This window comes from Phyllobates terribilis, unplaced genomic scaffold (genome assembly GCF_046119375.1).
Source record: "Phyllobates terribilis strain yellow unplaced genomic scaffold, ASM4611937v1 Scaffold_4__5_contigs__length_816908805, whole genome shotgun sequence".
Lineage (NCBI taxonomy): Eukaryota > Metazoa > Chordata > Amphibia > Anura > Dendrobatidae > Phyllobates > Phyllobates terribilis.
In genome coordinates, this window is record NW_027362764.1 from 358016890 (window position 1) to 358028934 (window position 12045).

General features: G+C 41.1%; 1 protein-coding gene across 11 annotated transcripts in view; it reads right to left on the bottom strand.

Moving 5' to 3' along the window:
• Positions 1-12045, bottom strand: part of CTNND2 (catenin delta 2) — a 2090389-nt gene that overhangs the window by 1716590 nt on the left and 361754 nt on the right. For all 11 annotated transcript variants that reach the window (XM_073678428.1, XM_073678425.1, XM_073678422.1 and 8 more), the window contains one exon: positions 9577-9611. In XM_073678428.1, coding sequence (XP_073534529.1) covers positions 9577-9611 — 35 coding nt within the window. The remainder of the gene's footprint in view (positions 1-9576; positions 9612-12045) is intronic.

Genomic DNA, 12045 nt, shown 5'->3' on the forward strand with positions numbered 1-12045 from the left:
TGCACAAAACTGTGGCCGTTGGCACTTTTATGCATGCCTAATAAAAAGACGGACACCGTGGGATCACAGGCCAGATGGCATCCACAGTGCTTCCATCTGCCTCATTACAGGGAATCTTCCGCCGTGGGTTCCGTCTGAATCACGTATTTCAGAGATTTACACGGAAACCCCGGTGTAAGTGCTCAGCGCAGATCGCAGGATAAATGTGAACCAAGCCTTACTGCGATCTTTGTGAGGCAGAATGAACAAATAAGCAGCAGGAAAAAAATTGGTTTTATTTATTTTTTATGCCTTTCCTCTTGCAGTATAATTGATTAGATGACTTTATTCTTCGGGTCGGTGCGATTACAGCAATACCAGATTTACAGGGTGGGCCAATTATATGGATACACCTAAATTAAATGGGAATGGTTGGTGATATCAACTTTCAGATGCTGCATAACTCTTATCTTGATGGTATGGTGTGGTATATGGGGTACAAAGATAGTGGGGCCATTCTTCATCAATAGAAACCTTAATGTCACTGGATATCTGAAATTGCTCCATGATGATGTGTTGCCCTCTTTATGCACTGAAGATGGCACATTCCCTGAGTTTTTCCAACAAGATGGTGCACCATCACATTATGGTTGTCAGGTCTGAGCATTCCTACATGAACAGTTTCCTGGAAAGTGGATTTTTCGTCGTGGGCCAGTTGAATGGCCACCGAGGTCTCCTGATCTGACCCCCTTAGACTTTTATCTTTGGGGTTATCTGAAGGCAATTGTCTATGCTGTGAAGATACGAGATGTGCAGCATCTGAAACAACGGATACTGGAAGCCTGTGCTAGCATTTCTTCTGCGGTGTTGCTATCAGTGTGTCAAGAGTGGGAGAAGAGGGTTGCATTGACAATCCAACACAATGGGCAGCACTTTGAACACATTTTATAAGTGGTCATAAACTTGTAAAATACTCATGAAAGAATAAAGTTACGTTAAAACCAAGCACACTATTGTTTTTCTTATGAAATTCTCAATAAATTTGATGTGTCACATGACCCTCTTCCCTTTGAAAAAAATAAAGTTGGATCCAAAATGGCCAACTTCAAAATGGCCGCCATGGTCACCACCACCCATCTGGAAAAGTTTTCCCCATCCAATATACTAATGTGCCACAAACAGGAAGTTGATATTACCAGCCATTCCCATATAATTTAGGTGTATCCATATAAATGGCCCACCCTGTATATCGGATTTTTATGATTGACAAAACAAGTTTTGGTATCGCTATATTTTGAAAGCTATAATTTTTCCATATTTTGCCCGACAGTCATGTGAGGGCTTGTTTTTTGCGAGACGAGTTGATGTTCTCATTAGTACCATTTTTGGGCACGTGACTTTTTTTGATCACTTTCAATTACAATTTTTGATAGGCAGAATAAACAAGAACCATCAATTCAGGAATTGTTTTTTGGGGATTTTTTTTATGCCGTTCTCCTTCTGATAAAATTGAGAAGGCAGATTCATTCTTTGGGTCAGTACGATTACAGAGATACCACATTTATATATTTTTTTAATGTTTTGCCGCTTTTACACAATAAAAACTATTGTATAGAAAAAATAATTATTTTTGCATCGCTTTATTCTGAGAGCTTTAACTTTTATTTTTCGGCCTTTGGAGCTGTATGGCGGCTTGTTTTATGCGGGACAAGATGATGTTTTCAGCGGTACCATTTTTAATTTACAGGCGTCTTTTTGATCGTGTTTTATTCCACTTTTTGTTCGGTGGTATGATGATAAAGCATCGTTTTTTGCCTTTTATTTTTTTTTGTTTTTTTACGGTGCTCACTGAAGTGGGACAGTTTTATAGGTTGGGTCGTTACGGACGCAGCGATACCAAATATGTGTGTGTACTTTTTTTTTTTATACAGATAAGTATTTTTATTGGATTAATATATTTTCTTTTTTTTTTCTATTTTGTGATTTTTTTTAAAAAAAAAATATATATATATTTTTACAATTTTTATTAAATGTTTTTTTTTTTTTACTTTTTTACCTTGTCCCAGGATGGGACACAATTTTCAAACTTTCAGATCGCTGAGCTGATGCTCTGCAATGCATCCGCACTGCAGAGCATTAGAGCAGCGTCTGACTGGCAGGAAGGAGGAGTCTCTGCTCCTGCTCTCTGAGCAGGCGCTGACAGGCCACCTTACTGCAGGACCCTGAAGTACCTCGCGGCCATCTTGGGACCGGAGGTAACTATAGAGACCAGCAACACAACGCAATCACATCGCATTGTGATGATGGGATCACAAAGGGAGCCCACTCCCTCTGCGATGCCCTGCAATGTCGCTGTTACTACTGACAGTGGCATCAGAGGGGTTAAACGCCTGCAATCGGTGCTGCGGGGTGTCAGCTCTCACACGGAGCTGACACCCGAATGTGATCACGGTGGCGCTCAGGGTGAGCATGCCCAATCACTGCGCCATACATGTACTGCTCTTTGCGGGAACACAACTCCCACAGAGCAGTACATGTACGGCGCATGTCGGGAAGGGGTTAAAGAAGGCCTCCTGTCAAAGTTTTTATCCTTTTAATATATTGTAATCATATTATGTAGCACTGTGTACTAACAATTGCTCATTTTGCCTTTCTACACAGTAAATTGCTTTTTTCTCTGCTGCATACAGAAACAAAGTCTCTTTTCCGGCATAAATCATTCCCCTCTTCAACTCATGACCCAGCTGCTCCTTCCTCACACCTGCCAGGGACTTTTGCAGCTACTCATGATTCATGCAGGTAAAATAGACTTCCTCTTTCAACATAGAGCTTAGAAGGATTCAGCTAGTCAGTTTTTAATCATGTGATGTCATGGACCTAATTGAAAACAGAAGAATTAATTGGGTAGAAAGGCAAAATAAGCAGTTGTAAGTACACCGTGCTATATTATATGATGATTGCAATATATTAAGAGAATAACAACTATGATGGCAGTGCTTCTTTATTGCAATTATTTAGAAAGTAGTATACAAGTTACATTTTGACACCGAAAGGGTCTTTCAGAATTGAATGCATGGAACATGGCATAAAGAGAACATTTTCAATTTTACCCAGTTTTATGTTGTTGACGATATGGTATGAATGACATTCTGTGACTCAGTACCATTTACGTAATACCAAACTTATATTATTGTATTTATTGTTCACCATTTTTGTACATTAAATATACTTTTTAAAGAATAAAAATTACCATTCTGGAAGCAGCAATTTTTTTATTTTTCTACTGATTGAGCTGTCTGATGACTAATTAATTGTGCGATGATTTGTAGTTTTTATTGATACTATTTGATGTTTTGATCAGTTTTGATTCCATTTTTTTAGCTAAAATTACAAAAAACAGCAACTTACACAAATTACATTACAAAAAAAAGCTTGTATAGTCATATTACATGAGCTATAATTGTTTTATTTTTTAATCTACGGAAATGTGTGTGGGGGGGGGGCTGTGGCTTTTGTAACAAACTGTAATTCTGTTTTGTTTTTGGTATTTATTTTACCATGCTAACCAGGTGTATTTGCATGCCTACTTTAGGCTGTATTCACTCAGTATTCACTCAGTTATGACTGCGGTAATTGTTGTACAACCACAATTTTGGAAATTACAGAAAAACATTAGTTTGTTTTGCCGTAATTGTAGCAAAAAATGCATTGTGGCCACAATGTCAAACTGCGTCCTTATAGGTCCGATTCTGGAGACCTGTTGAATGCCATACACAGTCCTGCTCATTGTTATTGGCACCCATGAAGTTTAAGTACATAATGTGGAATATCTCCTGAAAAAAAATAATCAAGTGAAACACGAGAGCACTCGTGTTAAATCCAAAAGAGCCAATGATAAACAATAATTTAAAACCAAACACAATGGGAGGGAAAAATAGAAAAAAGTAAAGCTTGCAGTGTCACTGGTATTGGCACCCTTTTACATTAATTTAGTATGGAAACACATTGTGACTCGCCTGTGGTAAATAACAAAAGAGATTCATCGGTGATTGTCGGTGCTCATGTGACATGAATTAGCCAATGAATGAAGTGTTTTAAAAATCCACATGGTATGCCCAGTTCCTTTGTCACAATGTGAATACAAAGGAGCTGACATCAGAACTATTATTAACAAACACAAGACTTCCAAAGGGTATAATGCCATCTCCTAAGACCTTAGTATCCCAGTTTCAACAGTGCGCAATGTTCTTAAGAAGTCTGCCAAACATGGTACCGTCAAGAACCTCCCTGGACATTGGGAAAAGAGGAAAATAAACAAGACAGGACTTCGAAGGTTGGTGCGAAAGGTGAAAAAAACATCACGTCAAACATCCAAAGACCTGAAGGCCAACCTGGAACAGTCTAGTGTCATGGTTTCATCAAGTACCATACACTGCACATTCAACCAAGCAGAGTTTTAAGGGCGAAGGAAGAAAGCATCGCTGAAGAAAAGAAATAAAAAGGAACGACCGATCTTTGCCAAAGAGTACCTTGGCAAACCACAATCCTTCTGGGAAAATGTTCTGTGGACACATGAAACAAAAATAGTGCTTTTTGCCAATGCAAAGCAACAGTTTGTTTACAGATGGCACAATGAAGCTTAAATGGAAAAGAACACCTTATCAACAGTTAAGCATGGTGGAGGATCCATAATGCTCTTGGGTTGATTTGCTGCGTCTGGTACTGGAGGCCTTGACCGTATCACAGGAATCATGAAATCAGAGAATTATCAAGAGATTTTAGAGTGAAATGTCCTACCCAGTGAAGAAAACTTGGTTTGAGTCAAAGATCATGGGTCCTACAGTAAGACAATGACCTAAGGCACACATCCAAAAGTACACAGGTATGGCTGAAAAAAAGAAAAAATGGACTGTTTTAAAATGGCCAGCAATAAGTCCTGACCTCAATCCCATTGAAAAACTTTGGGGTGAGCTGAAATCTGTCATTGGTAAAAAGAACCCTACTAACATTCAAGAGCTTGAACAAACTGCAAAAGAAGAGTGTGAGAAGTGCAAGCAGCTTATAGATGGCTACAAGAAACGTTTCTTGCTGTCAGCAATGCCAAAGGGTGTGCAACCAAGCCAAAGGGTGTGCAACCAAGTATTAATTAGGGGTGCTTTCATTGCTGCACATGCTGTTTATTCTGTTTCTTCTTTGAAATTGCAACATGGAAGTTGAAAAACAATGCTTTATTGTTGCATTACTTTGGACCACTAATTAATAAATGCTGAGGATATAACTTTGATACATTTCAATTTATTTCTGAAGATATTGTACAGTCTAAGAAAAAAAATGAAGGCGTGCCCATAATGGTGAGCAGCACTGTATGTCAATTTACACTACTTTTTTCACATTTTTTAAAGTTTTTTTTTTTTTTCTACTTTTTCCTGCGCCTTGAACATGTGACAGTTTGATCGCAGGTATAACACCCTGTATTACACAAGAGCAGTGCCTTGAAAAAGTACTCATACCCCGCAAACTTTTCAAAATTTTTTCATGCTACATCCATAAACTTTAATGTATTTTATTGAGATTGTGATATAAATTAATTAGGAAATTATACATGGTTTTCTAATCATTTTAAAAATATAATTTTGAAAATTGTGACATGCAATTGTATTCAGCGCTCCTGAGTCAATACTTTGTAGGACCACCTTTTGCTGCATTTACTGCTGCAGGTTGTGAATAAAATGCAAGGTAATCCCATGTCAATCACTTAGCACTGCTGGCAGGGTTTATTTTACAGAGCTTTAAATATGTAAATCTGACACCACTTCAGGTCAATCAGAGGGAGGGGGGCTGAGAAGCAGGAGTGAGATCCCTCACAGCAGCTGTTAGTGGCACAGGACAGCCCATTCCCCGACCATGTGCTCTCTTTGTTCAAGAAACATAATTCAACAGTATTTATGGAAAAAGGATATATCCGAGTGATAAACGAGAGATTTTTGTAAACTGGAAGGAAGGGAGAATCCCACCAGCCCTTTCTCCACCGCCCAGCTTGCAAGGATAGGAAGATATGCAGCACAGCCTTTTAGAAGCCCCTAGGGCTGCTGTGTTTGGTCTCCACGCGTAGCAGGGGCCTGGCTGGGTCTGTTGACTCCAGAAACGGTTCCCTGGAACCATCCAGTAAGGAGGTAAAGCCCATTTTAGTTTGGAGACTCTTAGCTAAAAGGGAACAGGGGCGGAGACTTGGGCTTGAGTAGGGGGAGTAACCCAGAGAGTTTAAAAACTCCTGCAGGTCTCCTCCCACCTGTCTTTTCCTGGGGGGAGCTCATGACATCAAGTTTTGTGGGATTAGTCCACCAACTAAGCAGGGCCCACAACCTCCCCCTTGTGGCCACCCATCCTCCGAGCCAGGCTTTCCATCTAAACTGGTAACTGACTTTAAGATCTGCTTAGTTTGATGTACCATGCTTTTGTATTTGCAACTCTTACCACTATATATGTATAACTCTGATGTATATAGTAGATTGTTTAGTGAGCCCTTATGGCGATTAGATATATAATTTAATCTCGGGCTGTTCTTTTGTCTCGACCCCCAAACCTTACACCTGTTGTTCGGTCCAACAAACATGCTACCGGGCTGGTTTCTAGCCCGTTATGAGTCTGTTATATCAAATAGAAACTGGTGGCAGCTCTAACCAGGCCGACAAGGCTCTGCTTTACTAGAGTAGTGAAAGAGCCTCTCAGCCTGTCAGGGGTGTGAGTGAGAATGGGGCCACATCAGTGACCGAGTGGACCACCTTTTCTCACTCCCTGGTGCCTCTTTGTACCCGTGTGGACAGGAGGTGACGGTGTAGAACTGTGACAAACTGACCTTACGCGTCCTTAAGGGGGGTGCGGAACGTCACGTTGGTGCGAAGGGTAGATCCGTATCACGTGCTCCATCTGGCGTAGTGTGACATCAGGCAGGTGGCGGGGTATCGATCCACCGAGAGAAGTGGCAATAGCGGGACTCTGTGGGGCCCCCCTGGTACTGTTCCTTCACACAAGTCTTTTGGAGTATGTCTCTACCAGCTTTGCACATCTAGAGGCTAATGTATTTTGCCCACTCTTCTTTGCAAACTAGCTGTAGCTCAGTGAGATTCGATAGACAGCATTGGTTAACAGAAATTTTCAAGTCTTCTCACATATTCTCAATAAGTCGGGACCATGAGTGGTTCATTCAAACACACGAATATGCTTTGATCTAAACCAAACCTGGGAAAAATGTGGCCCGCGGGCCACATATGGTCCTCCGGCCGTTCCAGTCCAGTCGGTGGACCGAGACAACCAAAGTGCAGAAAAAGTGATGCTTTATATAAGAGGCTATGCAGGGCACATGCTGTATAAGAGGATATGTGGAGCACATGCTGTATATAAGAAGCTATGTGGGGGCTCACACTGTATATAGTGAGGCCATGGGGGTGCAAGCTGTATATAGGGAGGCTATGTGGGTCTCATACTGTATATAGGGAGGCTATGTGGGTGATCATACTGTATATAGGAGGCTGTGTTGGGGGTTCAGCATACTGTATATAGAGAAGCTATGTGGGGGCTCATTCTATATATAGGAGGCTATGTTAGGGCTGATATCGTACTGTGTATAGGAGGCTATGTGGGGGCTCATACTGTATATTGAAATGGCTATGAGTGGGCTAATATTGTATATAGGAGGCTATGTGAAGACTCATATTGTAGGTGGGGTCTCATACTGTATATGGGAGGCTGCGTGTGGGCTCTTCCGGTATATAGAGTGCGGTGTGTGGGCTCATACAGTATATAGGGGGATGTCAGCATACTTAATTCTGCTCAATATTAAGTGATACAGTTAATATTACTAGAGCTAAGGACATTGTCCACAATAAAAATCGTGATTATATGTTAGTAGAGACAAAGAATAGTAAAAAAGACAACAACAACTTACTTTTATTTAGACTTATGGTCCGCAATTTACAGCTATTAGTATTATTATTAAACAGCACATTCCTATACTGTTCCAGGATAAGAAATTCAAACAAATTTTATCTCAACCTATGAGATTTGTAGCTAAAAAAGCACCAACTGTTAGTGCCATTCTTTCACCAAGTCTATATTTAAATAAAACCATGTCTTCTGATAAGACAGGGCTATCAACTAAGGGCTCTCTTAAGTGTGGACACACAATATTTACTTGCTGTAAACATATGAATAGCAATAAATTCTTCACTTCAGCTACCAATATAGTATACAATATTAATACTTACATTATCTGTAATACAACTAATGTAATTTACTTTATCACATGCACTGCGTGCAATCTGCAATATGTCCGATGCACAATGGATCCACTCAAAGTTCGGATAAGAAGACACCTTTCTGATGTGGTGAATAAATTATTGTTTAAAGGTTTGTCAGTCTCTACGAACTTTGAGGAGAAACATCATGGTAATGTCTCCACATTTGAAGTGATTGGAAGAGAAGGTAAAAACTGATCAGAGGAGGCAATTATAAACAGAAATGAATTGAGAAATGTGGTGGCTATTCGTGTTGCAGGCTAGATCCCAGTCAGTGATTAATATTAGACAAGATTTAATATATCATTATGAATAATGAACTTCGTGTTTGACAGAATTTTTCTTTAATTATAACTCCCTTGAGACCATGTAGCTTTGTTATTAGTTTTCCTTTACCATGTGTCATGACAGAATAGGACAACACACATTTTTGATATGCGATGATCAAAAACATGCATCCGAAACCCATTTTCTTGGAATGCTAAATGCTTTTATAGTGGTGGGGTGATGGAATTGCAACAATTTGTAAATTCTTGTTTGAATCAATAAATTTATGGCTTTTTATGGAAGATACGGATACTGGAATTCATCTTTTTCCTCACAATTTCCTGTTACACCCAAGCTTCCGTGCAGCGGATTTTCACAAGGGTGAACTGACTGTTAGAATTACCTTTCCTTTGTATGTTATCATTATTAATATTATTATCATTATTATTATTATTATTATTACACAGAGAATAAATTACATAAAGGTGGATTCAATTTGCTAACTATGTGACTTCTGGAGGCAATTGGTCATTCAGGATTTTATTTTAAGGTGTCAGACTACAGGGGACTGAATGCAAATGTACATCGCAATTTTCGGATTTCTATTTGTAAAATAATTAGAAAACCATGTATCATTTCCTTTACACTTCAAAAATACTTGCTACTTTGTGTTGGTATATTACATAAAATCCCAATAAAATACATTTAGGTTTGTCCTTGTAACATGAAAAAAAATGTAGAAATGTTTACAGGTTCTGAATACTTTTTTAAGGCACTGTATGTATCTTTTTTGGCGTGGTATGCTGTTTTATTTATTTTAGGCTTAATTTGTGAAAAGAAGTGTGACAAATTGTCCTGGCAACCAGAAATACAAAATGTTCAAAAAGAAAAGATAAAAACCTGGCAGCTAAAAGGTCAAATGAAGTTACGTGTTTGACATGTTTTTGACAGAAAATAATATCTAACAGTCATAATACATTCCTAATCTCAACACCAGGTATTAAAAATATGTAATAAAAATGAAATTGGTTTTCACCTTGTGATTGCCATCGAAACTGATCCTCCGTTGAACTGAAAGAAAGAAAACATGGTTATTGTGCTGTATTATGTTTAAATGGTAATGCAAACATAGAATATTCAGTCCTTGACAAAACATGTTATTCAGTGAATTGAAAAGTCAGAGCTAGTGTGGTACTTAACTTTTGTTTTTAAAAAAAAAAGAATACACTGTTCGCATCTGGGTCTTCATTGATTCTTATATAACGAGGTTTTTTTTTGGTTTTTTTTATTGCGGTGTGTGTAATTAGGCAAAATGATGTTTACAGGGTCCAAGAGCTATCAGTCTTGTAAAAAGAGGTATCATTTCCTAAAAAGATATAAAACACTACAAAAACACCAAGGTTACTTACCGGTAGCCGGTTTTTCCTGAGCCCATGACAGCACACCTTGAGAGAGGATCCGCCCCACCAAGGACAGGAAACCGTCTGAAATAAAAGGGCGGTACCTCTCCCTCGCTTCAGTTGTTTACAGAGCATTGAGAGGACCTCCCTAAACAGGTTAGGCACATAACCAACACCACAATATACAAATACACACCACCCCACACAGTGCACACCAGGGTGTGAGAAACATAGAAAAAATAAGGGGGGGAAACTACGGGTGCTGTCATGGGCTCAGGAAAAACCGGCTACCGGTAAGTAACCTTGGTGTTTTCCCCTCCCCCATGACAGCACACCTTGAGAGAATTTTGGAGAATTTATGAGCACCCTAGGGAGGGACCACCGCCTGAAGTACCCTTCTCCCAAAGGTGAGATCAGAAGAGGATAGATCCAACCGATAGTGCTTAAAGAAGGTGGATGGTGTAGACCAAGTAGCAGCCCTACATATCTGCTCGATCGAGACGTCTGCTCTCTCTGCCCAGGAGGTTGCAACGGCTCTGGTGGAATGAGCCCTCACATTGTCCGGGGCTGGAACCCCTGTGGACGTATAGGCTAAGCAAATGGCCTCCCTGAGCCACCTAGAGATGGTACCCTTGGACACCCCATGACCTTTCCTACACCCTTGAAAGGCCAGGAACAGAGAACAGTCTTTCCTCCACAGACTAGTCATGTGAATGTACTGTAGCAGGGACCTCCTAACATCTAGGCTATGGAACCTGACTTCCCCTGGGTTCTTGGGATTGCTGCAGAACGAGGGTAGCACAATCTCCTGACTACGGTGAAATCTAGATACCACCTTGGGAAGGTATGCTGGATCTGGCCGCAAGGTGACCCTATCCTCAAAGATTTGTGTGTAAGGAGGATTAACAGAGAGGGCCTGCAGATCCCCCACCCTACGGGCTGATGTTAAGGCCACTAGAAGGATGGTCTTAAGGGTGAGAATTTTTGGAGAAACCTTGTGTAGGGGTTCGAATGGTTCACTAGTAAGAGCGTTCAAGACTAAATTCAGGTCCCAAGGAGGAACACCCATGGACCTAACCGGTCCAGCTCTGGCACAGGACTTGATAAACCTCGAGATCCACCTATTCCCAGCCAGATTACAATTGTAGAGTGCTCCCAAAGCTGAAACTTGAACCTTAAGGGTCCCTGTAGCTAGACCCAGGTCCCGCCCCTTTTGCAGAAATTCCAGGATCCCTCTGATCGGAGGTTTGCTCGATAGCGGAATATCTATAACCTCTAGGAATTTACCCCAAACCCTGCTATAAATCTTAGTTGTAATCGGTTTTCTGCTCCCCAATAAAGTAGAAACTAAGCCTGGTGAAAACCCCTTGCTACTCAATAGCGACCTCTCAAATTCCATGCCGAAAGATGGAATCCCCTGGCCTGGGCATGGAATACTGGTCCCTGCATGAGAAGGTCCGGCCTCTCTGGTAGAATCCAGGGATCTGACACCGACATTAGCCGAAGCAGAGAGAACCAAGGCCTCTTGGGCCAAAAAGGGGCTATCAAAATCACCCTGGCGCCTTCCTCCCGGATCTTCCTCACCACTACTGGAATCATCACTAATGGCGGAAAGGCATAGGCCTTCCTGAACCCCCAAGGAATCTGGAGGGCATCTATGGCATGGGGATTTTCTGCCGGATTTAGGGAGCAAAATCTCTGCACCTTTCTGTTTGCCCTTGTGGCGAACAGGTCTATGTCTGGCTGCCCCCATAACTGGACAATCTGATGGAAGACCTCCGGGTTCAACCCCCACTCCCCCTGTCTTAGGGTATGGCGGCTTAGAAAATCTGCCTTCACGTTTTCTATCCCCTTTATGTGAAGGGCGCTGAGGGATAGGAGGTTTCGCTCTGCTAGACCAAGGATCCTGTCTGCCACCACCATCAGAGGGCGTTACCTTGTCCCTCCTTGGTGATTCACATAGGCTACTGCGGTCCGGTTGTCGGACCTGACCTGGACATGGTGATTTTGGATGTGAGGGAGGAAGCCCCTGAGGGATCTTTCTACTGCCCAAAGCTCCTTTAAGTTTGAGGATGATCCCCTCTCGTGGTAAGCCCAGTGACCCT